This window comes from Aquarana catesbeiana, linkage group LG12, assembly GCF_042186555.1.
Source record: "Aquarana catesbeiana isolate 2022-GZ linkage group LG12, ASM4218655v1, whole genome shotgun sequence".
Lineage (NCBI taxonomy): Eukaryota > Metazoa > Chordata > Amphibia > Anura > Ranidae > Aquarana > Aquarana catesbeiana.
Genome location: NC_133335.1, coordinates 17012144 through 17039916, shown reverse-complemented (window position 1 = coordinate 17039916; position 27773 = coordinate 17012144). Strand labels below are relative to the sequence as shown.

General features: G+C 45.0%; 1 protein-coding gene across 2 annotated transcripts in view; it reads left to right on the top strand.

The window, feature by feature from the left end:
* Positions 1 to 27773, top strand: part of PTPN1 (protein tyrosine phosphatase non-receptor type 1) — a 118044-nt gene that overhangs the window by 80927 nt on the left and 9344 nt on the right. For both annotated transcript variants that reach the window (XM_073607264.1, XM_073607265.1), the window contains exons 3-6: positions 19473 to 19573; positions 23406 to 23504; positions 25680 to 25817; positions 27349 to 27558. In XM_073607264.1, coding sequence (XP_073463365.1) covers positions 19473 to 19573; positions 23406 to 23504; positions 25680 to 25817; positions 27349 to 27558 — 548 coding nt within the window. The remainder of the gene's footprint in view (positions 1 to 19472; positions 19574 to 23405; positions 23505 to 25679; positions 25818 to 27348; positions 27559 to 27773) is intronic.

Here is a 27773-nt window from a genome sequence, read left to right as displayed (position 1 = left end):
TCCCTACCAGTGTCATTTATACAGTGACCATGCATATTTTTTGTATTGGTGTCACTGGTCCCCAAAAAGTATCACTTATGCAGTGTACACACGACCGGACTTTCTGGGAAACTAGGTCCGACGGTCATCCCGACGGACTTCCGGCGGACTTTCTGAATGGACGGACTTGCCTACACACAACCGGACTTTCCGGCAGACTATGCCTGCCGGTCTTCCCGACGGACTTTCGACGGAGTTATGGCGGATTTTCCGAATGAACGGACTTGCCCACACACGGTTTAAGGGGGCGTGGTCAACATCCCCCAGTGACCATGCCCCCTTAAAACGTCACAGTCCCAGCATGCCCAGGGACTGTGACGTTATAAGTCAGTGCGGAGCGCTCAGAGAGCATTACAGCCGGAGAGAGCGTTGTGTCAACATCGGAAGAAGAGAAGAGGGAAGAAGGCGATGCAGAAGTCCGGACCACCGCTAGCAAAAGAGCGGCAGAAGATAGCGGAGAAGCCGGCAGAAGAACCGGACACCGGGAGAAGAGGCCGGAGAAACCCCCGAAGTCGGAAGAAGACCCCCGGAGCTGTCTAATAAATTACTTAAAAAACCTGTGTAGTGTGTTTTTTTATTGACACTTTTTCCCCCAGGTGAATGGGTAGGGGTACGATGTACCCCATACTCATTCACATAGGATGGGGGGCCGGGATCTGGGGTCCCCCTTATTAAAGGGGGCTCCCGGATTCCGATAAGCCCCCCGCCCGCAGACCCCCACAACCAACGGCCAGGGTTGTCGGGAAGAGGCCCTTGTCCTCATCAACGTGGGGACAAAGCACCCACCCCCCCCCCCCCATTTTGAGGGCATGCAGCCTGGTACGGTTCAAGAGGGGGGGGGTGCTCGCTCGTCCCCACCCCCTTTCCTGACCGGCCGGGCTGCATGCTCGGATAAGGGTCTGGTATGGATTTTGGGGGGAGCCCATGCCGGTTTTTCGGCGTAGGGGGTTCCCCTGAAAATCCATACCAGACCTAAGGGACATCGTCGCCTCGCGCTCGCCGCAATAGGAAAATTTGTTTTTCCTATTGCAGCGAGCGCGAGATGTAATACCCTGCCCTTGCGTTGTATCTGGTCCGTCGGACCAGCATACAGACGAACAGGCTTTCCGTCAGGAACTGAGTCCAGCGGAGTTACGACGTAAAGATTTGAAGCAGGCTTCAAATCTAAAGTACGTCGGATTTCCGACCGAAACGGTCCGTCGGAAGTCCGTTGCAGACCACACACGGTCGGATTGTCCGCTGGATTCGGTCTGTCGCACCGGTCAGGTTGGAAAGTCTGCCCGTGTGTACACGGCATTAGTGTCAGATTTGTCGGCCGCAATGTCGCAGTCCCACTAAAAATCGCTGATCGCCGCTATTACTAGTAAAAACAATTAAAAAAAAAAAAAGTCCATAAATCTATCTCATAGTTTGTAGACACTATAACTTTTGCGCAATCAAAATACACTTATTGGGATTTTTTTACAAAAAATATCTAGCAGAATACATATTGGCCTAAATTAAAGAAGAAATTCGATTTTATTTTTTTTACTTTGCTGGGTATGTTTTTTTCAAAATTGTCGGTCTTTTTTTTGTTTACAATGCAAAAAATAAAAAAAATGCAGAGGTGATCAAATACCATCAAAAGAAAGCTCTATTTGTAGGGAAAAAAAAGGACAGCGGTCTGTTGTTGGATGGGACATCATAGGGCCCCAGAAACCAGCAGATGTCTCTTCTCTAACGCTCCCAATAACTCTGTCATGTTACACCATTACTCCGGACCTTGTACTCTAAACATGGAGCCGATGACTTGCATCCTGTACTGGGGGGGGCAGTTTTTATCCTGATCGTCACCCAATGGGGATAGCGTTCCTCTGGCCATGTGGCTTCAGATAACTGTCACCATGGAAAAGGCAGCAAATTGTCACAAACATATAAAGTATATGTAAACTGGAATGGCATTTGGTTTGCTCTGTGTACTGCTTAATACACAGTTGTCATGTTTATTAATAAAATCCCTGTTTTCACTTTTTTTTTTTCATCCTTTGTTACATCTCGATGCTGCTGATCTCCCAGACTCCTGCAGTCTTTTTGCAGCCACTTCTTGTCTACATGCACTTTAGCGATGACTGCATGGCATTTCTCGGGACAGGTTTCCTGATGGTGACAACAGTGGACCATGTCTGTGTAATGTGTGTTGAAATGTCCACATGACTCAACCAGAAGCCCATGTGACAGGGTGACAATTATGAGACGCAGACAGAGCGTTGTCATCCTATAGCAGGAAGTCGCAAACAAAAAAATAATTTCCTAGCACACTTACCAGCCAGCCTGCAAAACAACTGAATTGATCCTAACAGTTTACGTTAAAAACAGAGGGTTTTCTTTACACACATTTTCAAATATATGCGTAAGCCGCAGTTCCCACTTCAAGGGCCCTCTGTGTATACTGGGCTCCTAACTCTTCCCAGAGTCTCCACAGTAGGAGCACATATAAAAATGTATACTGTAGATCATGGGTGCTCATCCTGTGCCCCTTTCAGCTGTTGCGGAACTACAAGTCCCATGAGGTGTTGCAAGGTTGACAAGTTACAAGCATGACTCCCAAAGGCAGAGGCATGATGGGACTTGTAGTTTTCCAACAGCTGGAGAGCCACAGGCATAGCACCCATGGGATAGATTAACGGCAGGTGTGCCTGGAGAGAGCCCACCCCTCCTTAATGACGTACCCTCCGGAAGATTCACCCTGCCCCCCCTTCATGACCCGGGCATTTTTTTGCAATAAGGCACTGCGTTACTTTAACTGACAAATTGCGCAGCCCTGCAACTCTACACAAATAAAATTTATCATTTTTCCCCACAAATAGAGCTTTCTTTCGGTGGTATTTAATCACCTATGTGTTTTTTATTTTTAGCGCTATAAACAAAAAAAAGCCAACAATTTTGAAAAAAAAAAAAAAAAACAATATTTTTTCTATTTGCTATAAAACATATCCATTATTATAAAAAAATTATAAATTTAGGCCAAAAGGTATTTGTCTACATGTTTTTGGTATTAAAAAATCCCAATAAGTGAATACTGTTTGGTTTACGAGAACGTCATAGCCTCTACAAACTATGGAATATATTTATGGAATTTTTAAATTTATTTTTATGTTTTTTTATACTAGTAATGGAAGCGATCAGGACTGCGATATTGCAGGGGACATTCGGATACTGACACTTTGCGGGAACCAGTGACACTAATACAGTGATCAGTGCTAATACTATACACTGTCACTGTACTAATGACACTGGCTGGGAAGGCGATAACATCTAGGGCGATCAAAGGGTTAACTGTGTGCCTAGCCAGTGTTTCTGTGTACAGTGTGCTGCTTTCACTAGGGGAAGAGATCGATTCTAATCCCTGCTTTGCAGAGAATAAATCCCTTCCCCCTCCCTGTCAGAACTGAGATATCAATCCAACCACAACATATACACCGTTCAGGCAATCAGTAGGTAATTGACTGCTACAGGTGCTCACCCTGGCTCCTCAGCAACGAAAGCAATGCCATATGAGTAACCACGAGTGATCTGTGTGAAACGCGTCAGCCATGTCCCTGTGTATCTGTCTGGCTTGGCAACAATTAAGAACCTTCAAGATTTTGATTTCGCTGTGGTGTGCTATCATTATCCTTTTTTCTGGAACTGATATATGCCATGTCATGGACTTTGGGCTGCGGGAGAACCATGGCCTGGAGAACTCTGTGTTATAATGTGTTCTTAAGTTATCCAGAGCTGGTCACTAATTTCTTTTGGCTTCTTATGCAAGTTAGTCCGGGAAGCCGGACTGTCTAAGGAGGTCATTGTTATGCTAATAGTACTAGCTCTACTGTGTAAGGTGACCTTTGTCTGAGATAATGGGAGTAGCCCTTATCTGATGGTTTGCTGTATAAATTCAGTGTGTTTCTAAAAATAAAGAAGTTAATTTTCTGGTGTACTCCAAGACTGGGGTTATTTGGGGTTTTTATAGCCAGATCCATTGGTCTCCTCTTCCAGGACTTGGGAAGCAGCTTCTTGGCGGAAATACCCAACAGGATGTCCGGAGGCTGTCACATGACATTTTTTTTTTATTTTTATATTTCTTTTTATTTTTTTTTAAATCGGATCCTTTTTTTTTTGAACAGACAACATTAAGACAGTACAAACAAATTATTTAAACAAAATTACATTCAACAAAACACAACCCAAAAAAGAAAGAAAACCCCCCCCCAGAAAAACCAAAGCCACCCCACTGCAACAGAACAACACCCCCCTCCTACTCTTGGAGTATATATATAAAAAGAAAATAGAAGAAAAAAAAGGGGAAAAAAAAAAACAGTATCTAATATTACAAAGTACATAGTACATATTATAAATTCAAGATTAATCACTGTGCTAATAATAGTAATGAAGCAGCTAGCATAAATTGTATAGTGACAATAAAAAAAAGCATAAAAAAAGGTTATACGCAGCGCTACAAAACACAGTATTTAAAAATAAAAAAAAAAGTCCATAGTGTTTGGAATAAAGTCCTGATTCAGGGAAAGAAAACTGGAATTGCCCACAGTGTAGACAGAGACACAAATTAGGTGAGCACGGACCTATCCTCCATCAAACATCAACACACCGGGCCTCTTACCAAAAAGAATGGATCACTTAATTACAGGTGGTCAAACAAGCATGACTGATCCACAGAGCCACAAAACCATGTCATGAAGATCATAGATGGCTGGGTCTTGTAGTCTCACCAGATAAATATTCAGAGGTGCATGCATAAGAAAAAAAAAAAAGAAAGAACTCCTCATGGTATAGTGTTATAAACCAGAGTCACATTTATTTAAGAAATATCCAGGGTACTCACATTTGAGCGAATAAAAACAGGCATGTTCAAAAAGCAGCAATCTGTGTAAGCAGCGTTCGTTTCCAACCACAAAGATGGCCGCGGTCAACGCGTTGCAGCGCCGTGACGTCAGAGCATATTGGTTTACAATAATGCCTAAATCATGGATTGAAGCCACCTTGACCACATAACATCAAACTTGCTCATGGAATTTCTTAGGAATTTAATACGAGGAGTTTTATTCCGCCATATTAATCACCTGAATATGGTATTTATCTTAATAAAAATCCATATGGGTATCCAGATTAATAGTCACAGTCCCATCATGCCAATTTATTGGGGTGGGGGGGCCACAAGGGGGGCGCTTGCTCATCCCCACTCCCTTTCCTGACCGGCTGGGCTGCGTGCTCGGATAAGGGTGTGCTATGGATTTTGGGGGGACCCCCACGCCTTTTTTTTCGGCATAGGGGGTTCCCCTTAAAATCCATCCCGGACCTAAGGGCCTGGTATGCTCTTGGAAGGGAACCCATGCCGGTTTTTTATTTAAAATTTGGCATGGAGTTCCCCTTCATGATTCATATCAAACATATGTCAGTATTGCTTGTCTCTCATTGGGAAAGGAAAAAACACATTTTTTCCTTTCCCGATGAGCGAGCCAGCTGGCATATCGTGGTTGCTCTTCCTGGGTAAATTATTTTCTTTTTCCTGTAAAGTTGCCTCACTATGAACGGGCATCCGACTTGGAGGCGACTTCCATTGAAATCAATGGGTACAAGTCGCCTAGAAGTCGGGTTGAAGTAGTACAGGAACCTTTTCTGAAGTCGGAGCGACTGCAGTAGTGTGCATTAAGACGGATCCATTCACTCACATTGATTTTTTCATGTAGCGCGACTTGAGGTGACTTGAAGTCGGATCCAAATTTGCCCCTGTGTGAATGGGCTCTTAGGGGTGTACTCACTTTTGTTGCCAGCGGTTTAGACATTAATGGCTGTGTGTTGAGTTATATTGAGGGGACAGCAAATGTACACTGTTATACAAGCTGTACCTTCACTACTTTACATTGTAGCAAAGTGTCATTTCTTCAGTGTTGTCACATGAAAAGATAGAAGAAAATATTTACAAAAATGTGAGGGGTGTACTCACTTTTGTGAGATACTGTATATATGACAAACATTAAACATCTCCTAAAATATACTCTCACAGGAGCATCAATACGGATCTTCTATAGTACGTAAAAAAATCAGTAATACTTCACCTATACCCAATATACTAATACTATGGTGTGACTCTCATATCCATCATTTCCTTTTTATCAAAGATCGTTCCATACTTTATAGGGATCGACCGATTATTGGGACGGCCGATTATTGCAGTGCGATATCAGCATTTTCCGAAAAATCGGTATCAGTCACAAACTAGACCGATATTACCAATATTGGTCTCCGCGGGCAAAAGGTGCCAGGCCACTGAGGCCAGCCAGCCAGCCACCCACCCACAGCAAGGTGCCAGGCCAGCCAGCAGCCATACACCCACCCACAGCAAGGTGCCAGGCCAGCCAGCAGCCATACACCCACCCACAGCAAGGTGCCAGGCCAGCCAGCAGCCATACACCCACCCACAGCAAGGTGCCAGGCCAGCCAGCAGCCATACACCCACCCACAGCAAGGTGCCAGGCCAGCAGCCACTTTCAGCAATTTTAATAAACATTAACATGTTCAGTTTATACCAGATTTGTGCATAAATTTGTTGTTATTTTTGAAAAGTTTAAATGTACAAAATATCGGCACATAATATCGGCTATCGGCAGGAGAGGTGGCCGAAATATCGGTATCGCATCGGCACCGAAAAAACGATATTGGTTGATCCTTAATACTTTATACTACAAACTCTAACATTTATTAGCGTAGAACTCTATTTATCTTTATCGTTTTCTTCTATATATCTTGCATTTTACCCATAGACTGTTCGGAGGCGTTTGTAGGTTCTGCTAACCAACTGGACCATACCCTTTCATATTTTTTTGGGCAATCTCTATTAATATGTATCTTTATATAATGGTAAACTATTTCTCACTAAATACTTCCAAAAGGCCAAAGAGGGGGGAGCTGTTTTTTTCCCAACATAATGTAATTGCCTTTCTCGCATAAAATAAGAGTAAACCTATTTGTGTTCTTTTTATCACTGTAGGGATAATATTTCCTACCAATCCTAACAAAAAAAATCCTCATCTTTCGCTCCAAAGTAACAGATGTAACTTCAGGACTAAAACCTCTGTCAAAAACAATAATAATGGGGCAGGTCCAGAAAATATGAGAAAAATCTCCTGGTGAAACCACTACATCTCTAATGCCCCGTACACACGGTCGGACATTGATTGGACATTCCGACAACAAAATCCATGGATTTTTTCCGACGGATGTTGGCACAAACTTGTCTTGCATACACACGGTCACACAAAGTTGTCGGAAAATCCGATCCTTCTGAACGCAGTGACGTAAAACACGTACGTCGGGACTATAAACGGGGCAGTAGCCAATAGCTTTCGTCTCTTAATTTATTCTGAACATGCATGGCACTTTGTGCGTCGGATTTGTGTACACACGATCGGAATTTCCGACAATGGATTTTGTTGTCGGAAAATTTTATAGCAAGCTCTCAAACTTTGTGTGTCGGAAATTCCGATGGAAAATGTGTGATGGAGCCCACACACGGTCGGAATTTCCGACAACAAGGTCCTATCACACATTTTCCGTCGGAAAATCCGACCGTGTGTACAGGGCATAACAGTCCTGAGAATGCAATGGGCTAATTTTATGTAATCTATATGGTGTATAATATGCTCGATGGGAGATATGCCATGTTTAGGCATGTCTTAGTTCTCTGTGTTTTACTGACGATTTACGGTTGCCGGAGGATATTGAGTGCCCAGCACCCGCAGATTTATCACAGCTGAAGCGGCCCTCCGGTGGCACGTGCCCCCTGCAGGCACGCGTGCAGGATCATACGATATACAGTCAGGCCCATAAATATTGGGACATCGACATGATTCTAATCTTTTTGGCTCTATACACCACCACAATGGATTTGAAATGAAACGAACAAGATGTTCTTTAACCGCAGACTTTCAGCTTTAATTTGAGGGTATTTACATCCAAATCAGGTGAACGGTGTAAGAATTACAACAGTTTGTATATGTGCCTCCCACTTTTTAAGGGACCAAAAGTAATGGGACAATTGGCTGCTCAGCTGTTCCATGGCCAGGTGTGTGTTATTCCCTCATTATCCCATTTACAAGGAGCAGATAAAAGGTCCAGAGTTCATTTCAAGTGTGCTATTTGCATTTGGAATCTGTTGCTGTCAACTCTCAGTATGAGATTCAAAGAGCTGTCACTATCAGTGAAGCAAGCCATCATTAGGTTAAAAAAGGGAAACAAACCAATCAGAGAGATAGAAAAAACATTAGCTGTATCCAAATCAACTGTTTGGAACATCCTTAAAAAGAAAGAATGCATCGGTGAGCTCAGCAACACCAAAAGACCCGGAAAACAACTGTGGTGGATGACCGAAGAATTCTTTCCCTGGTGAAGAAAACACCCTTCACAACAGTTGGCCAGATGAAGAACACTCTCCAGGAGGTAGGTGTATGTGTGTCAAAGTCAACAATCAAGAGAAGACTTCACCAGAGTGAATACAGAGGGTTCACCACAAGATGTAAACCATTGGTGAGCCTCAAAAACAGGAAGGCCAGATTAGAGTTTGCCAAACAACATCTAAAAAAGCCTTCACAGTTCTGGAACAACATCCTATGGACAGATGAGACCAAGATCAACTTGTACCAGAGTGATGGGAAGAGAAGAGTATGGAGAAGGAAAGGAACTGCTCATGATCCAAAGCATACCACCTCATCAGTGAAGCATGGTGGTGGTAGTGTCATGGCGTGGGCATGTATGGCTGCCAATGGAACTGGTTCTCTTGTATTTATTGATGATGTGACTGCTGACTAGGGATGAGCCGAACACCCCCCGGTTCGGTTCGCACCAGAACCCGCGAACGGACCGAAAGTTCGCACGAACGTTAGAACCCCATTGACGTCTATGGGACTCGAACGTTCGAAATCAAAAGTGCTCATTTTAAAGGCTAATTTGCATGGTATTGTCCTAAAAAGGGTTTGGGGACCCGGGTCCTACCCCAGGGGACATGTATCAATGCAAAAAAAACTTTTAAAAACGGCCGTTTTTTTGGGAGCAGTGATTTTAATGATGCTTAAAGTAAAAAAAAAAAAAGTGAAATATTTCTTTAAATATCGTACCTGGGGGGTGTCTATAGTATGCCTTTAAAGTGACGCGTGTTTCCCATGTTTAGAACAGTCCCTGCACCAAATGTCATTTTTAAAGGAAAAAATCTCATTTAAAACTGCTTGCGGGTTTAATGTCATGTCGGGTCATGGCAATATGGATGAAAATCAGTGAGACAAACGGCATGGGTACCCCCCAGTCCATTACCAGGCCCTTTGGGTCTTGTATGGATATTAAGGGGAACCCCGCACCCAAATTAAAATAAGGAAAGGTGTGGGGCCACCAGGCCCTATATACTCTGAACAGCAGTATACAGGCGGTGCAAACAAGACAGGGACTGTAGGTTTGTTGTTAAGTAGAATCTGTTTGTAATTTTGAACATTTTTAACGTGTTTAGCTCCAGCCAAAAAATCTTTTCTAAGCTTTTTGGAAAACATAGGGAAGGGTTATCACCCCTGTGACATTTGTTTTGCTGTCTTTCCTCCTCTTCAGAAGATTTCACCTCACTTTTTTGTCCCAATGAAAAATGTTTTTTGAAAATTTGGGTTTTTTTGTGGAACAAGGATTGGAAAGCATCAGTGGAAAGGAGAAATTGTTTTCCCATATTAACTCTTACAGGAGAGAATTTCCCTTCCTAGGGGTAGATTTCATCTCACTTCCTGTTGTCTCCTTCCGTTTGCAAGTAGGAGTCGTTTGTAAGTTAGATGTTTGAAAGTAGGGCTGCAACTAACGATTATTTTCATAATCGATTAGTTGGCCGATTATTGTTTCGATTAATCGATTAATCGGTTAATAAGCTTAAAAAAAAAAGTGTGGTGTATAATTTAGTTAATATGTAAAGTTTTTTAAAAAAAAAGGCAATTTATTCTTAAATATCTCTATGTAGTGGTAAATATAAATAACTATATGGTTAGGGAGCAAAATATCTAATCCACTCTGAGAATAACAGACAGAAGAGATATACTATTAGAGGAGATGTACTGTATATGCTATTAGAGGAGAGATATACTGTATATGCTATTGGAGGATATATACTATTAAATGGTGAATCTGGTAAATATCATCAGAGTCAAAGATCCAATTTTTTTTATTTAAAAAACAAACAATGTCCACCTTCAAAAAAAAATTTTAAGAACGTTAGTTCGATTTTCTAATTGTTAGTGGGGGTCAAATCAACATTCATTTTCAACCATGGTGACAATTTGGAAATAATAGAAAACGTCTTGGTCAAAGGAATTTTCAGACGGTGTATATGGTTTTCCTTCATTTTAAAAACAGAATGTTAAAAACAAGTGAAAATTTCAAACATTCTTTCATTCAGCGAATGTACAAAGACTTTTTTGTCTGAATATTCTCGTCTGAAAATTGATCTGTGTGGCCAGCATAAGGCTCAGTACACACCTATGCAGTTTGCTTTTGATCTATTTCTGCAGTGCTTTTTGCTGTGCATTTTGATTTTTGCACACGTGATTTTGCGGCGATTTGCGTTTTTGCATTTTTTTTGGCCAACTTGTTGTTGGGCAGATTAAAAAACACAAATTGCTGCAAAAACACATTACATGCTTTTCTGCAGCTTCTCCATTGAAGTATATTGAACCAAAAAAGCACCATTTTGCGTTAAAAAAAGTCCCTGACCCTTTCCAAATACGCAGCGGCTAAAAAAAAGCATAGATGTGAACGCGTTCCACAGGAAACCATGTAAATGAACTGAAGGGCAACCAGGTCTAAGACGTTTAGTAGCATAACGGGGTTAAAAAAAAACTAAAATTAGTTCTTTATAGTACAAAAAAAAGCAGATAATCACTACTGTAAGGGGTTCATTTTTTTTACTGTAGAACTGTGAAAGTAATAGTTACAGTAGTGATTATTTGCTCTTTTTTGTACTATAAAGGGCTCATTTTAGTTTTTCTTAACCCCATTATGTTACTGACCGATTAATCGATTATGAAAATAGTAATCGATTAATTTCATAATCGATTAGTTGTCGATTAATCGATTAGTTGTTTCAGCCCTATTTGAAAGTAGGGTCCTGCCCTATATACTCAGCAGAAATTTGGGCCTTAGGTGTTGCTGTGGCCACAACACTGTAAGCCCTCACAGGGCCCTGCTGTGAAATATTAGATCAAGAATTGTAATTACATGCCCCTGTTGAACAGGAGCTGAAAAATTAGGCCTTAGGCACTGGTGCTGGTGCCACAACACTGCAACCCCTCACAGACACTCTAGTTGGAACGCAGGAACGAGCCCTGCTGCAAAGTATTGCTTCAAAAATTGTAATTACACGCCCCTGTTAGACAGGGGCAGAAAAATTGGGCCTTAGGCACTGGTGCTGGTGCCACAACACTGCAACCCCTCACAGACACTCTAGTTGGAACGCAGGAACGAGCCCTGCTGCAAAGTATTGCATCAAAAATTGTAATTACACGCCCCTGTTAGACAGGGGCAGAAAAATTGGGCCTTAGGCACTGGTGCTGGTGCCACAACACTGCAACCCCTCACAGACACTCTAGTTGGAATGCAGGAACGAGCCCTGCTGCAAAGTATTACATCAAAAATTGTAATTACACGCCCCTGTTAAACAGGGGCTGAAAAATTGTGCCTTAGGCAGTGGTGGTGGCGCCCAGAACCAAAAATGTTCTTACAAGCTATCAGCGTGATGATTGAGGAGGAAGAGGATAATTACTCAGGGATAGTCACTCAGCATCAGCATAGGCAGTCTTTGAAGGGATCTGAGATTTCAAAAAAAATTATTCGGTTACATCAGCATCAGGTGCTTGGTAGCTGGTGGTGATCCAAGACTCATTCATTTTTATGAAGGTCAGCCGATCGACCGAGTCGGTGGACAGACGCACCCTGTGATCGGTTACCACGCCTCCAGCAGCACTGAATGTGCGTTCCGAAAGAACGCTGGATGCAGGACAGGCCAGTAGCTCAATTGCATACTGTGCAAGCTCTGGCCAGTGATCCATCCTCAAGACCCAGTAACCCAGAGGATTTTCGGTGGGAAAGGTGTCCAAGTCTGATCTTGCCCCTAGGTATTCCTGCACCATGTAAAACAGACGCTGGCGATGGTTGCTGGAACCGATCATACCTTGGGGCTGCGGACCAAAAAATTGTCTGAACGCATCGGTCAGACGGCCACCTTCTCCACCGCTCCTTCTTTGACTGACCGAAGCCTCAGCAACACGTTGTCCAGAAACAGGAGTTTGTAACCTCCCAGTCTCTGGGAACGCGTTGCACAGACCTTTCTGCAAGGCCTCCCGAAGATGTTTCATCCTCTGCTCCCTCTGCGATGGCAAGATAAGGTCCGCAACCTTACCCTTGTAACGTGGATCAAGGAGGGTTGCCAGCCAGTATTGGTCCTTCTCCTTGATACCACGAATACGAGGATCCTTACGCAGGCTTTGCAGGATCAGGGAGGCCATGCAGCGTAGGTTTGCTGAGGCATTCGGTCCGGAGTCCTCTGGGTCACTAAGAACGACATGGTCCGCAGCCACCTCCTCCCAGCCACGTACAAGTCCATGTGTTTCTTGGGACTGATCCCTTAAAGACTGCTGCTGATGCTGAGTGCCAGGCTCCACCTCCATACTGACACAATCTTCCTCCTCCTCCTCTTCCTCCTCGTCCTCTTCCTGTGTGATCGGAGGGCACGCAGGAACACTGTCTGGATAAAGGGGGCCTTGAGAGCTAAGGAAGTCCTCCTCTTCCTGCCTCTGTTCTGCCTCAAGTGCCCTGTCCATTATTCCGCGCAGCGTGTGCTCCAACAGGTGGACAAGGGGGACAGTGTCACTGATGCATGCACTGTCACTGCTCACCATCCTCGTGGCCTCCTCGAATGGTGACAGGACAGTGCATGCATCCCTGATCATGGCCCACTGGCGTGGGGAAAAAAAACCAAGCTCCCCTGACCCTGTCCTGGTGCCATAGTCGCACAGGTACTCATTGATGGCCCTCTGCTGCGTGTGCAGCCGCTGCAGCATGGCCAACGTTGAGTTCCACCTGGTGGGCATGTCACAGATTAGGCGGTTCTTGGGCAGGTTAAACTCCTTTTGGAGGTCCGTCAGCCGAGCACTGGCATTATATGACCGGCGGAAATGCACACAGACTTTCCTGGCCTGCCTCAGGACATCCTGTAAGCCCGGGTACCTGCCCAAGAACCGCTGCACCACCAAGTTAAGGACGTGAGCCAAACAGGGCACATGGGTCATTTGTCCCTGTCGGAGGGCAGAGAGGAGGTTGGTGCCATTGTCGCAAACCACCATTCCTGCCTTAAGTTGGCGTGGCGTCAACCACCTCTGAACCTGCCCCTGCAGAGCTGACAGAACCTCTGCCCCAGTGTGGCTCCTGTCCCCCAAGCACCCCAGCTCAAGCACCGCATGGCATCTTTTGGCCTGCGTACTTGCGTAGCCCCTTGAACGCCTACAGAGCACCGCTGGTTCCGAGGAAGAGGCCATGGAGGAAGAAGAAGAGGAGGGGGTGGAGGAGAGAGGTGTGTCACAATCAGCATTTTGGAGGCGTGGTGGCGGAACAACCTCCAACACTACTGCACCTTGTCCTGCATCCTTCCCAGCTGCCAGCAGAGTCACCCAATGCGCCGTGAAACTTAGGTAACGTCCCTGTCCATGCCTGCTGGACCATGAGTCAGCGGTAATATGCACCTTACCGCTGACCGCCCTGTCCAGCGAGGCATGGACATTGCCTTCCACATGCCGGTAGAGAGCCGGAATCGCCTTCCGTGAGAAAAAGTGGCGTTTGGGTACCTGCCACTGAGGAACCGCACATTCCACAAACTCACGGAAGGGGGCAGAGTCTACCAACTGAAAAGGCAGCAGTTGAAGTGCTAGCAATTTTGCCAAGCTAGCATTCAACCGCTGGGCATGTGGATGGCTGGGAGCAAACTTCTTTCGGCGGTGCAGCAGCTGGGGCAGGGAAATTTGCCTGGTACAATCTGACGTCGGTGTACCAAAAGCAGATTGCCCACAAGTACTTGGCTGTGACACACCTAATTCTACACCTTCATTCCTCTCACTGCAGGTCTCAGAGAGGACTGAAGGTCTAGTGGGGTTGGAAATCTCAGCTGATGAGGAGCAAGGAGAGATCCTCTTTGTTCTTTGGTGTGGGTCTTTTAGATACGCTTGCCAACGAACTGCATGGCAGGTCAACATATGTCTGGTCAAGCATGTGGTACCCAAGCGGGAGATGTTTTGGCCACGCGAGATACGCTTGAGACATATGTTGCAAATAGCAGCGGTGCGATCTGATGCACTCGTCTCAAAAAAGGCCCACACCAAAGAACTTTTTGAATAACGCGCAGAGACTGCAGCGCCCTGCACATGTGGAGCTTTGGGGTGTGATGCAGTCAATGTGCTGCCCTTAGGCTGGCCCCTGGAGGGCATCCTGCCTCGTTGGTGATGTGCCGCCGCCTCCTCCTCCTCCTCCTCCTCCTCCTCCTCCTCCTCTCTCCTATCAGGCACCCATGTTGAGTCAGTGACCTCATCATCCCCTCCCTCCTCATCACTGGAGCAAACCTGGCAGTATGCTGCAGCAGGGGGAGCATGACTGCCAGATTGCTGTCCTTCTTGGGCACCCCCTCTGTCCGTGCTCATGTTACTGCCTTCATCGAGCTCAGTATCGTCATCAGAGCCTTCCAAACGCTGGGCATCCTCCTGGAGCATGTACCCAACACTGTGGTCAAACAGTTCGAGGGAATCCTCATGAGGACATGGTGGAGCTAGGGAAGGAGTCACTGATGACATTGAGCTGAGGGAAGAGGCCGCTGCTTTGCCAGACAAAGCACCCTGGGCATGGGTGAGAGAGGATGAGGAGGATGAGGACAGCTTGGTCATCCACTCGACCAAGTCTTCCGCATGTTGCGGCTCAACACGGCCAGCTGCCGAAAAAAAGGCCAAGCGTGTCCCATGGCCACGTGCTGATGAGGATGCACCGTCTCCACGACCAGCACTAGACACAGAGCCTGCTTGCCCTCTCTTATTGGCTTGTGACTGTCTGCCTCTCCTTCTTGGCCTTCCAGACATACTAATGGCCTGTAGCTGCACTAAGCTGGGATAGAACACCTGTAATTTTCTTCAAGTAGCTTTATATACTGTAACCAGACAAGCCTGCCTGTCAGTAGGAAGATAACAGGAACGGATCTAGCTGAACACTGTGAGCAGGACGCACTGTACTAAATGTAAATAGTCTAGCTGCCTGACCGTGGTACTAATAGGATCAAATAGAACACCTGTAATTTTCTTCAGGTAGCTTTGTATACTGTAACCAGACAAGCCTGCCTGTCAGTAGGAAGATAACAGGAACGGATCTAGCTGTACACTGTGAGCAGGACGCACTGTACTAAATGTAAATCGTCTAGCTGCCTGACCGTGGTACTAATAGGATCAAATAGAACACCTGTAATTTTCTTCAGGTAGCTTTATATACTGTAACCAGACAAGCCTGCCTGTCAGTAGGAAGATAACAGGAACGGATCTAGCTGAACACTGTGAGCAGGACGCACTGCACTAAATGTAAATAGTCTAGCTGCCTGACCGTGGTACTAATAGGATCAAATAGAACACCTGTAATTTTCTTCAGGTAGCTTTATATACTGTAACCAGACAAGCCTGCCTGTCAGTAGGAAGATAACAGGAACGGATCTAGCTGAACACTGTGAGCAGGACGCACTGTACTAAATGTAAATAGTCTAGCTGCCTGACCGTGGTACTAATAGGATCAAATAGAACACCTGTAATTTTCTTCAGGTAGCTTTATATACTGTAACCAGACAAGCCTGCCTGTCAGTAGGAATTTAACAGGAACGGATCTAGCTGAACACTGTGAGCAGGACGCACTGCACTAAATGTAAATAGTCTAGAAGATAACAGGAACGGATCTAGCTGAACACTGTGAGCAGGACGCACTGCACTAAATGTAAATAGTCTAGAAGATAACAGGAACGGATCTAGCTGAACACTGTGAGCAGGACGCACTGCACTAAATGTAAATAGTCTAGAAGATAACAGGAATGGATCTATCTGAACACTGTGAGCAGGACGCACTGCAATAAATGTAAATAGCAGGAACGGATCTAGCTGAACACTGTGAGCAGGACGCACTGCACTAAATGTAAATAGTCTAGAAGATAACAGGAACGGATCTAGCTGAACACTGTGAGCAGGACGCACTGCACTAAATGTAAATAGTCTAGAAGATAACTGGAACGGATCTAGCTGAACACTGTGAGCAGGACGCACTGCACTAAATGTAAATAGCAGGAACGGCTCTAGCTGAACACTGTGAGCAGGACGCACTGCACTAAATGTAAATAGCAGGAACGGATCTAGCTGAACACTGTGAGCAGGACGCACTGCACTAAATGTAAATAGTCTAGAAGATAACAGGAACGGATCTAGCTGAACACTGTGAGCAGGACGCACTGCACTAAATGTAAATAGCAGGAACGGATCTAGCTGAACACTGTGAGCAGGACGCACTGCACTAAATGTAAATAGCAGGAACGGCTCTAGCTGAACACTGTGAGCAGGACGCACTGCACTAAATGTAAATAGCAGGAACGGATCTAGCTGAACACTGTGAGCAGGACGCACTGCACTAAATGTAAATAGTCTAGAAGATAACAGGAACGGATCTAGCTGAACACTGTGAGCAGGACGCACTGCACTAAATGTAAATAGCAGGAACGGATCTAGCTGAACATTGTGAGCAGGACGCACTGCACTAAATGTAAATAGCAGGAACGGGTCTAGCTGAACACTGTGAGCAGGACGCACTGCACTAAATGTAAATAGCAGGAACGGATCTAGCTGAACACTGTGAGCAGGACGCACTGCACTAAATGTAAATAACAGGAACGGATCTAGCTGAACACTGTGAGCAGGACGCACTGCACTAAATGTAAATAGCAGGAACGGATCTAGCTGAACACTGTGAGCAGGACGCACTGCACTAAATGTAAATAGCAGGAACGGATCTAGCTGAACACTGTGAGCAGGACGCACTGCACTAAATGTAAATTGCAGGAACGGATCTAGCTGAACACTGTGAGCAGGACGCACTGCACTAAATGTAAATAGTCTAGAAGATAACAGGAACGGATCTAGCTGAACACTGTGAGCAGGACGCACTGCACTAAATGTAAATAGCAGGAACGGATCTAGCTGAACACTGTGAGCAGGACGCACTGCATTAAATGTAAATAGTCTAGATAGAAGATAACAGGAACGGATCTAGCTAAACTGAATACAGTGTATATATATATATGCAACACCTGGGATGCATATATATACACAATACACTGTAAGTGCAGCTAACTGACTATTCTGCCTAATCTATCTAACTCAAATCAAATGACACTGTCTCTCTCTCTCTCTATCTCTCAGCACACCGGAACACACACTACACAGGGCCGCCGTGCAGGCGGCCTTATATAGTGTGGGGTGTGTACTAAATCCCCTGAGCCATAATTGGCCAAAGCCACCCTGGCTTTGGCCAATTACAGCTCTCTCTACTGACGGCGCTGTGATTGGCCAAGCATGCGGGTCATAGTGCATGCTTGGCCAATCATCAGCCAGCAATGCACTGCGATGCCGCAGTGAATTATGGGCCGTGACGCGCCACACGAATTTAGCGCGAACGGCCCATAACGTTCGCAATTCGGCGAACGATCGAACAGCCGATGTTCGAGTCGAACATGGGTTCGACTCGAACACGAAGCTCATCCCTACTGCTGACAAAAGCAGCAGGATGAATTCTGAAGTGTTTTGGGCAATATTATCTGCTCATATTCAGCAAAATGCTTCAGAACTCATTGGACGGCGCATCACAGTACAGATTGGCAAGGAGCCGAAGCATACCGCGAAAGCAACCAAAGAGTTTTTTTAAGGGAAAGAAGTGGAATGTTATTTAATGGCCAAGTCAATCACCTGACCTGAATCCGATTGAGCATGCATTTCACTTGCTGAAGACAAAACTGAAGGGAAAATGCCCCAAGAACAAGCAGGAACTGAAGACAGTTGCAGTAGAGGCCTGGCAGAGCATCACCAGGGATGAAACCCAGCGTCTGGTGATGTCTATGCGTTCCAGACTTCAGGCTGTAATTGACTGCAAAGGATTTGCAACGAAGTATTAAAAAGTGAAAGTTTGATGGATGATTGTTAATCTGTCCCATTACTTTTGGTCCCTTAAAAAGTGGGAGGCACATATACAAACTGTTGTAATTCCTACACCGTTCACCTGCTTTGGATGTAAATACCCTTAGATTAAAGCGGAAAGTCTGCAGTTAAAGCACATCCTGTTCGTTTCATTTCAGATCCATTGTGGTGGTGTATAGAGCCAAAAAGATTACAATTGTGTCTATGTCCCAATATTTATGGACCTGACTGTATATCATATATACGTGATCCTGCGCACAGCTGCCGCCCTGTAGCAGTAAAAGTGCTATAGGGCGATCAACAAGTGATTAAAGGGACAGGAACGCACGTGGCAAGAGCGCAATGGGAGCAAAGGCATCCTGTGCGTCCCTGCACCCAATTCAGCCAACTGTACAAAAAAGATGCAGATTTAAAAATAATGAAAATTACTTTTGAAGTTACATTAACATGTAAAAGATTATTTGGGGTTTCATCGATTGGGTGTACATTTACTTTAAAGGGTAAGAGCAGTCTTAACCAGATCCTAATTGTCAGTTTTCATTACTCATTGGTTAGAGGACGCTTGTCACTAAGGCCTCTTTCACACGGGGCAGATCAGTCATGATCCGCCCCGTGAACACACGCTGGCTCAGCGGGGATCGCTCCGCCGATCCCCGCTGAGCAGGAAGATGACAGGTGCATCGCTGCACGCTGTGCAGCGACGGACCTGTCAGAGCGCCGCTCTCCCCTATGGGGGGATCGGATGATGACGGTCCGTAGTGTCCGTCGTCATCCGATCCGATCCGAAAACGGAGGGAAAAGTAGGTTTTTCCTCCGTTACACTTTTCGGATCGGAGCGGGGTCGGATGTCAGCGGACATGTCACCGCTGACATCCGACGCTCCATAGGGATGACTGTATGTCCGTTTTTCATCCGAAAACGGATGGATGAAAAACGGACATACGGATCATCCGTGTGAAAGAGGCCTTAGGTGTCCCCATTGGAATATTTCCCCTCACTTCCTCTCCCGGTGACCACTGTAATATGTTTTTTACTGTCTTAGTGACAGTTGTCATCACAACCAATAGAGATGTTGTCTCCCATGACTGGTGTGTTTATCGAATTTAATTATGTTTATTGTTTGTCCCACAGTTGACCACAGCCGGATTAAGCTACACAGAGAAGACAATGATTACATTAACGCCAGTTTGATCAAGATGGAAGAAGCTCAGCGCAGCTATATACTGACACAGGTAGGTAGCACTGCCTATACATCATTTATAAATGTATTAAAGTGGAAGTAAACCCTCCTATCGTTTTCGGGCCAAGGAAGCTGCCATCTTGGCCTCTGATCTTCAACTGCCATAGTGCTGCACATGTGATCAGCTATGACTGTGGTGGATAAATTCCCAGCACTGTAACTGCTTTTTTTAAACTGTTAAATCGATGGGTTTAGTTCTGCTTTAAAGCACAACTGCAGCCACAAATAAAAAAATTAACAAGGAATAGATCATTAAATAAAATAACAAAAGCTTTTACTGTAATATTTCCCCTACCGTACTTCTTTCTGCCTCTAGATGTCCTCAGTCTGATGGTCAACATCATTCAACCCATTTCCACTGAGCCTAGGTCACCCTGGACCAGCCTCCCAGCCAGTGACTGGACAGTGAAAGGAGAAGCAGCACAAAGATGGGCTCTCTATCACTTTGCTCTTTCCTCCGAACCAGAATTTTTATTGACAGGACTTGAATTGATTGGCTACATGTGCTGCTTTTTCCTCTCTTGCTCCAGCCCTGCTGTACCATGATTGCATGAGGCTCATAACTGGTCAAATTTAGGTGCTTACATTGCTTGCCTTTATATATATATGATTATGGAGCTATACTAATTGGTATCTGTTATATCTGCATAGATTTCAGCTTTAACAATCTTCATGATTGGAAAATGGGGGTCACACTGTATTAATGTAACCAGCTACAATACATGGGAGTTGTTTTTGGTGAAGGTGTCATTTTAGAAGATGGAATCATTGATGGTGTCACCTTACTCCAAGTCAATAGCAGCAGTACCCGTGTTCCTGTCTTGATAGGTCTCCCTTTAAAGCTACTTTGTTGCTTAAAAAAAATAAGAAGAAGAACCACCCACGCTCCTCACAAAGATGATCATTATTCCTTATATCTCTGTGACGTGGAGTGTCTGAACTTCCCTGTCTTTAAGACCCACAGCTGATTCTGCAGCATCTGACCCTTCATTGAGTGTTGCATGCCCGCATTCTCCACTGCTTGTTGTGGTTCTATATGCTTGTGGATACCGTAGAGGCTTGTGGGCTGGCAGGAGACCAGGAATCTAACATACCTGAAAGTGTCTGACGCTGAAGAGGTAGAGAACAAAGTTCGAACTCAGCAGCTGCTGTTGGGGAATGTATTAAGAATCTCTATTTCCCAGAGGAGGTTTCCATAGAATGTGTTTTTTTTTCTTTTACAAACTAAAAAAAAAAAAAAAAAAAAAACGATCTCCCTTTCTGAGATGCTGCATGTCTGATTGTGTCAAGGTTTTCAGGGCATGCTGGGAATTGTAGTTCCTGTACTAAGTCTGACATTTTGCTGTGATGGAATATATTAGAGACACTAAAGAGCCATCATCTTTCAAACTTAAACCAGAGCTCTGCCCAAAAAGGGAATCTCTGCTTGTCTGCCTCCCCCCCCCCGCCCCTGCTGCCACATTGGGCACCTTTTGGGGGGGAGTACCTGGTTTTGACAGTTCATGTGGTGAATTGAGCCGGAAGTTCGCCCCCGCCTCCTTCTTTGACAGCCTTCTGGGATACTTCACAGGTTGCAGAAGCGCACAAAGCGCAGCGCACATGTGCAGTAGGATACCAGCTGTGAAGCCGCAAGGCGTTACTGCAGGTTTCCCTTAGTCAGGATGGCTGTGTCAGCACCCGATATCTGATTGAAGAATCGGCTCAGGTGAGGAAACCGCAGGATGCATGGACAGGTAAATACCCTAATAATAAAAGTCAGCAGATACAATATTTGTTTACAAGTAAAAGTTTGTGGACATGCTGAAGCTTGCAGTCCCTCTCCTCTCATCCAGAGACATGCCTGAATGCAGATATGCTATCTTCCATGTGAGTGGATATTATTTTTTATAATAAATGTTTATTGATACATACTCAGAGGCGCCCCATTTTCCTTGTCTTGATACAATATTTGTAGTTGCAGACTTTTCATTTTTGTTGGAAGGGAGCCTGGAGCTCCTCTTTAAAGTAGACATACACTGCTGTGTGTCTTACTATTGTGCACTTTTAAGTGCTTCTAAGGCCTGATTCACACCTATGCAGGTTGCAGTTTGAATATTCCAGGTGAATTTTGCGTTTTGCAATACACGTTTTCGATCCATGTGAACTACATCCATAGGAAACCATGTTAAATGGACTGTAGTGTGTTTCTGCAAAACTTAATACGCAAAAAAAATGCTTAGGTGTTAACCAGGCCTAAAGGCTGAAGGTTATTTATCCTAATGCTTTGTCTGCAATAAAGTAAAAAGCCTTCCTAGTGCAGCTCCCACTCCTTATACTTACCTGAGCCCAAACTCGATCAGGTGATGTGCATGAGTGCAGTATCTCTCTTGGCTCACTCCCTCCTCATAGGCTCAGACACAGCAGCGAGAGCCCATGTCAATCACAGCCAGTGAGGAGGGAGCAGGGGCCAGGGCCGAGCCACGCTCTGTGTGTCTATGGACACATAGAGCTGGCTTGGGAGCGAGCCCACACAGAGCCAGGAGCTCCATCGGGGGACCCGAGAAGAGGCGTATCGGGGCTGCTCTGTGCAAAACCATTACACAGAGCAGGTAAGTATGACATGTTTGTTATTTTAAAAAAAATAAGGGTTTACAATCAATTTTTTTTTTTTAATTTGGGGGATTGGGACACTCTAATGCCCTGTACACACGGTCGGATTTTCTGACGGAAAATGTGTGATAGGACCTTGTTGTCGGAAATTCCGAACATGTGTGGGCTCCATCACACATTTTCCATCGGATTTTCCAACACACAAAATTTGAGAGCAGGCTATAAAATTTTCCGACAACAAAATTCGTTGTCGGAAATTCCGATCGTGTGTACACAAATCCGACGCACAAAGTGCCACGCATGCTCAGAATAAATTAAGAGACGAAAGCTATTGGCTACTGCCTCGTTTATGGTCCCGACGTACGCGTTTTACGTCACCGCGTTCAGAATGATCGGATTTTCCTGACAAGTTTGTGTGACCGTGTGTATGCAAGACAAGTTTGAGCCAACATCCGTCGGAAAAAAATCCATGGATTTTGTTGTCGGAATATCCGATCAATGTCCGACCGTGTGTACGGGGCATTAGAGAAATTAGTAGACCTCGAGTGGAATTGGGATGCACTGAGGAGAATTGGAGACCACTGAAAGGAATTAGGTACACTGAGCAGAACTGGGGAGCATTGAAATGAATTGGGGGGGGCGGGTGGATTGAAGGACATTAAGTGGAATTGTGGCCCCCAAGGGTAATGAGAGAGCAGTGAAGGGAAATTTGGGGGAATTTGAACACTGAGGGAAGTTAGGGGACACTGAGAAATTTGGGAGAACAGGGGGATAGGATGGCACTAAGGTAGGTTGGCTGACAGGGGGATTTGGGAATAGTAAGGGCTGATTGGGGCATACTGAGGGGGCACTTGGGGGGCACTTTGAGAAAATTTGGAACACTAAGGGGGATTTGGGAGACACCATCTTCTCCAACTGTAAATGAACCCAACACTAGCAGAGCCCATCACTTCCAGTTCCATTGTTTTGCATCAGTGTACAGAAAATACTGTGTTTACTGGGAATGTTTTTTCTTTGTTAAAGGGATCCAATCAAGATAGGAATTTGATTGTTGCTGATTTGTTTTTTTTTATAGTTCAGGTTCCAGGGCTGCCAAACTTAACCTGGTTTAACTACCTAGCGAGTGACTGAATAGGATTCATTCTTTGCATTGCTGTTGCCCTTTAGCATCCAAAGGGCAGCCTAATGTCTTGGTGATGATCTGTCGGATAACAAAGTCTTGCTGTCCCTGGCAGGGTCCACTTCCATCTACGTGTGGTCACTTCTGGGAGATGGTGTGGGAACAGAAAAGCAGCGGGGTCGTCATGCTGAACCGAGTCATTGAGAAGGGATCAGTGAGTATAAACTGTTGTGTATTTTTATATATTCCCTTACAGATGAACCATGGGATGCTCAGCCACAGAGACAAGCTTTGACCAGGCCAAGGCCTGGTGGAGACTATTAAGGCTGTGCTTTGTGGTGCGGTATTACCGTCTATGATTTATTGGCTGGATCGACACCCCCAAGACAGCCATTGCAGGTGCTACAGGGTGGAGAATCCCTGAAATGCTCCTGCAGTTTGACCACCATTGTTTGTCACCTATACAATATTGTCTCATTTCCAAAGGGACGGTTGGCTTTATTCTGCAGCCAAAAAGTAGAACACGCTCTTATTAAAAACCTTTTTCTGTTTTTTTGGGGTTTTACTGTTAATATTTATAAATCGTAAATTTGCAGAAATTAATTATTCATGAAATTGCTATTTTGTTGCTTAGAATAGAGTGTCTCGATTCTCCATTGGGTGCCTACAATGGCACAGTGCTGCTGTGCATAGGAAAGGTGGAAAATAGAGACATAGAAATGAGACGGGACCAATTCTGACTGTCTTTGGGGAGACTGCAGGAAATAGATATAGACTAGCCAGAATGGAGCTCCATCCTGTACAGTCAGGAATTCCAGAAATCTTTGAGGAAAAGCTGCAGTGACTCGTATGCATTTCCTGACTGTCATTAGTCTGAGATTCATCTTCTGTGTATTGCCAGGAGATGTGCTAGATAGCAGTGTGTATGTTTGTACAATATATAAACCATATGGCCCAAAGTATGTGGTCAGCTGACCACAACACCAATCTATATGGCCCAAAGTATGTGGACTCCTCACCACCACACCACCCATATAGGTCCCAAATATGTGTACATCTTACCACCACAGCAACCTATATGGCCCAAAGTATGTGGATTCTGGACCACTACACCAATCTATATGGCCCAAAGTATGTGGAATCCTGACCACCACACCAACCTATATGGCCCAAAGTATGTAGACTCCTGACCACTACACCAGTCTAAATGGCCCAAAGTATGTAGACTCCTAACCACCACATCAACCTATATGGCCCAAAGTATGTGGACTTCTGACCACTACACCAGCATCAATGGCTCAAAGTATATGGACTCCTGACCACCACACCAATCTATATGGCCCAAAGTATGTGAACTCACCACCACACTAACCCATATAGGCCCCAAGTATGTGTACATCTGACCACTACAGCAACCTATATGGCCCAAAGTATGTGGATTTTGGACCACTACACTAATCTATATGGCCCAAAGTGTGTGAACTCCAGACCACCACACCAACCTTAAATGGTCCAAAGTATGTGACCACCACACCACCCATATAGGCCCAAAAGTATGTGGACTCCTGACCACCACACCAGTCTATATGGCCCAAAGTAGGTGGACTCATGACTACCACACCAACCTATTTTGCCTACAGTATGTGGAGTCCTGACCACCACACCAATCTATACACCCCAAATATTGTGGACTCCTGAACACCACACCAACCTATATGGCCCAAATTATGCAGATTCCTGACCACCACACCAACCCATAGGGCCCAAATTATGCAAACTCCTGACCACCACACCAACCTATATGGCCCAAATTATGTGGACTCCTGACCACCACACCAATCTTTACACCCCAAATATTGTGGACTCCTGAACACCACACCAGCCTGTATGGCCCAAAGTATGTAGACTGCTGACCACCACACCAACCTATATGGCCCAAAGTATGTTGACTCCTGACCACCACACCAACCTATATGCCCTACAGTATGTGGACTGCTGACCACCATACCAACGTATATGGCTCAAAGTATGTGGACCCCCCTCTTCAAATGACTGAGGTATTTCCAATGAAGGGTACTATTAATGCTAGAGTGTAGAAAGGAGTTTTAGACAATCGTGTGCTTCTAATTGTGGTTACAGTTTGGGGAAGGCCCCTATTCTGTTCCAGCACTGGAACTGTGCCCCTGAGTACAAAGCCAGCTCCATAAAGATATGGTTTGCCCACTTTGCTGTGGATGACTCCATGGTCCTACAAAGAGTCCTGACCTCAACACTCCTGAACTCTTTGAGAGGAATTGGATACCGATTGTAAACCAGGTCCTATTTTCCAGCATCAGTACCTGACCTCACAAATGTTCTCTTGGCTAAATGTTGCATTTGTACCCCGCAGATCAAGTGCGCACAGTACTGGCCGAAAAAAGAGGACAGCCCAATGGTGTTTGAGGATGCAAACTTGAAACTGACCCTCCTTTCCGAAGACATCAAATCCTATTATACAATCCGTGTGCTGGAGCTGGAGAGCCTTGGTGTGAGTAGCCCACGCTTAATATTACTAACCCCTGCTGTCCATCTTTCTGCTATGACCAATGGCAAACATTTTCCAGAAAGTGTCATTTATTTTACAGATAGACTAGTAATTTGAGGGTTTATACATGTTAGTCTTAAAGTGACCCTGTCATTCCCAGGTAAAAAAAAATTGAACAAAGCAGTGGCTGTAAAAGGACACAAATAATATCTGTCCTGCTGCCAATTTTCAGTCTGTTGCAGAGCTGTCGCTGCCTGAATAATCTTCTGCATGCATTACTTTCGAGTGCTTCAGATGTCTGGTCCCCCTCTGAGCCCTGTGGGGTCTACAGTCTACCGCTACATCACTACAGGACACAGTATCGATGAAGGAGCCAACAGAAGAAACCACAGCACAAAATATGAAGCACTAAAGATGTTACACTGCTGTGTGTATTGCTAATGCACCTTAACTTTAACACTTATATTTTATTACTGGGGGGAAATTGAGACACATTTAAATACATTACTGGACGCTGAGGTGAAATTTGAAGGACGTTGAATGGAATTGGGGGCACTGAGAGAATTGGGGGGCATTGAGAGGGATTAGGGGACCACTAAAGGGGATAGCATGGCACTGGGGGGGGGTAAGGAACATAGATGTAAATAAGGGATACTGAGTGGGAACTCAGGGCGGCGGGGTGGCACTTGGGAAGGTTGAGGGACAAGGGGGCACTGAGGAGGGTAAGGTGTGCTCAGAAAGGAAACCAGGGAGCACATAGGGGGATTTGGTTGGGACACTGAAAGAAAGATTCCACTTTCTGTAAAGGAGATTATACGCCCTAAAGTAGTGGGTTTAAACTCCCTTGTATAATTTTTACCTATAGGTAAGCCTATAATAAGGCTTTCCTATAGATGCAGGTAATAGCTCCTAAAGGTTCACTGCTTAGGAGATATTTACTTTAGATGCAACCGGTGACGTCACTGGCGCCAAAGAAACAGCATACCCGTGTTGCTCCTTCAGAGCTATGCCTTAAACCATAACCCCCCTCGCATGCGTGGGATGACATCATTGCCAGCTCGACCATTCATATCGCCAAAGTCCGCCGACCCGGAAGGTAGACCAGTTGAAGATGGAAGTTGTCACCGCTGGAGGGCTTTGTTTTCAGGTAAGTCTGTCATAATCTGCTAATATGCAATGCATTGTTGAAGATAACTGCCATTTTTGTGGTGCCGCCTTTACTGCCAGTTATGTTTGTTTGGCTGCACCCCATCCTCAGGCTGTCACAGCAAGTATAACCCAGGAGAAAAAATGATTGGATTGTCAAGAGTAGTGAGCCTTGCTTGATCTGATCATAGCCTGTTTCCTGTCCCTACGACAGGAAGGGGTGACAAAGGCCCTTAATTTGGATGGGTGTCAATTTTTGAACTGCTCGTTGGCTCCTCACACACGTTACAAGAAAAAATAAAAGATAAATGTATATTGGTGGTATTTACTGATTTAAAGGGTGTTTCTGGCTTTAAAATGGTGCCAATTTCCTATTTTCGTTCTGCAGACACAAGAGACCCGAGAGATTCTGCACTTCCATTACACCACATGGCCTGACTTTGGCGTTCCTGAGTCTCCAGCATCATTCCTCAATTTCCTCTTCAAGGTGCGAGAGTCGGGGTGCCTGAACCCCGAACATGGGCCTATAGTGGTGCACTGCAGTGCCGGCATCGGCCGATCGGGGACCTTCTGTCTGGCTGACACCTGTTTACTGCTGGTGAGTGTCACCTTGTCAGCGCCTCATATACATGGAATGTGCAGTATTTTTTTTACAAATGACTAAACAAACAAAAAATGAAATAGTAAATATTGCATATTAATATTAGAGTCGGCAGGTGGTGCTCTTATCTCTTTTTCATGTTTCTCTTGACATAAAGTTTATAGACACCAAAGCATTGTTGGGCACCCCATTCCAAAATTCAAGCTGTTAGC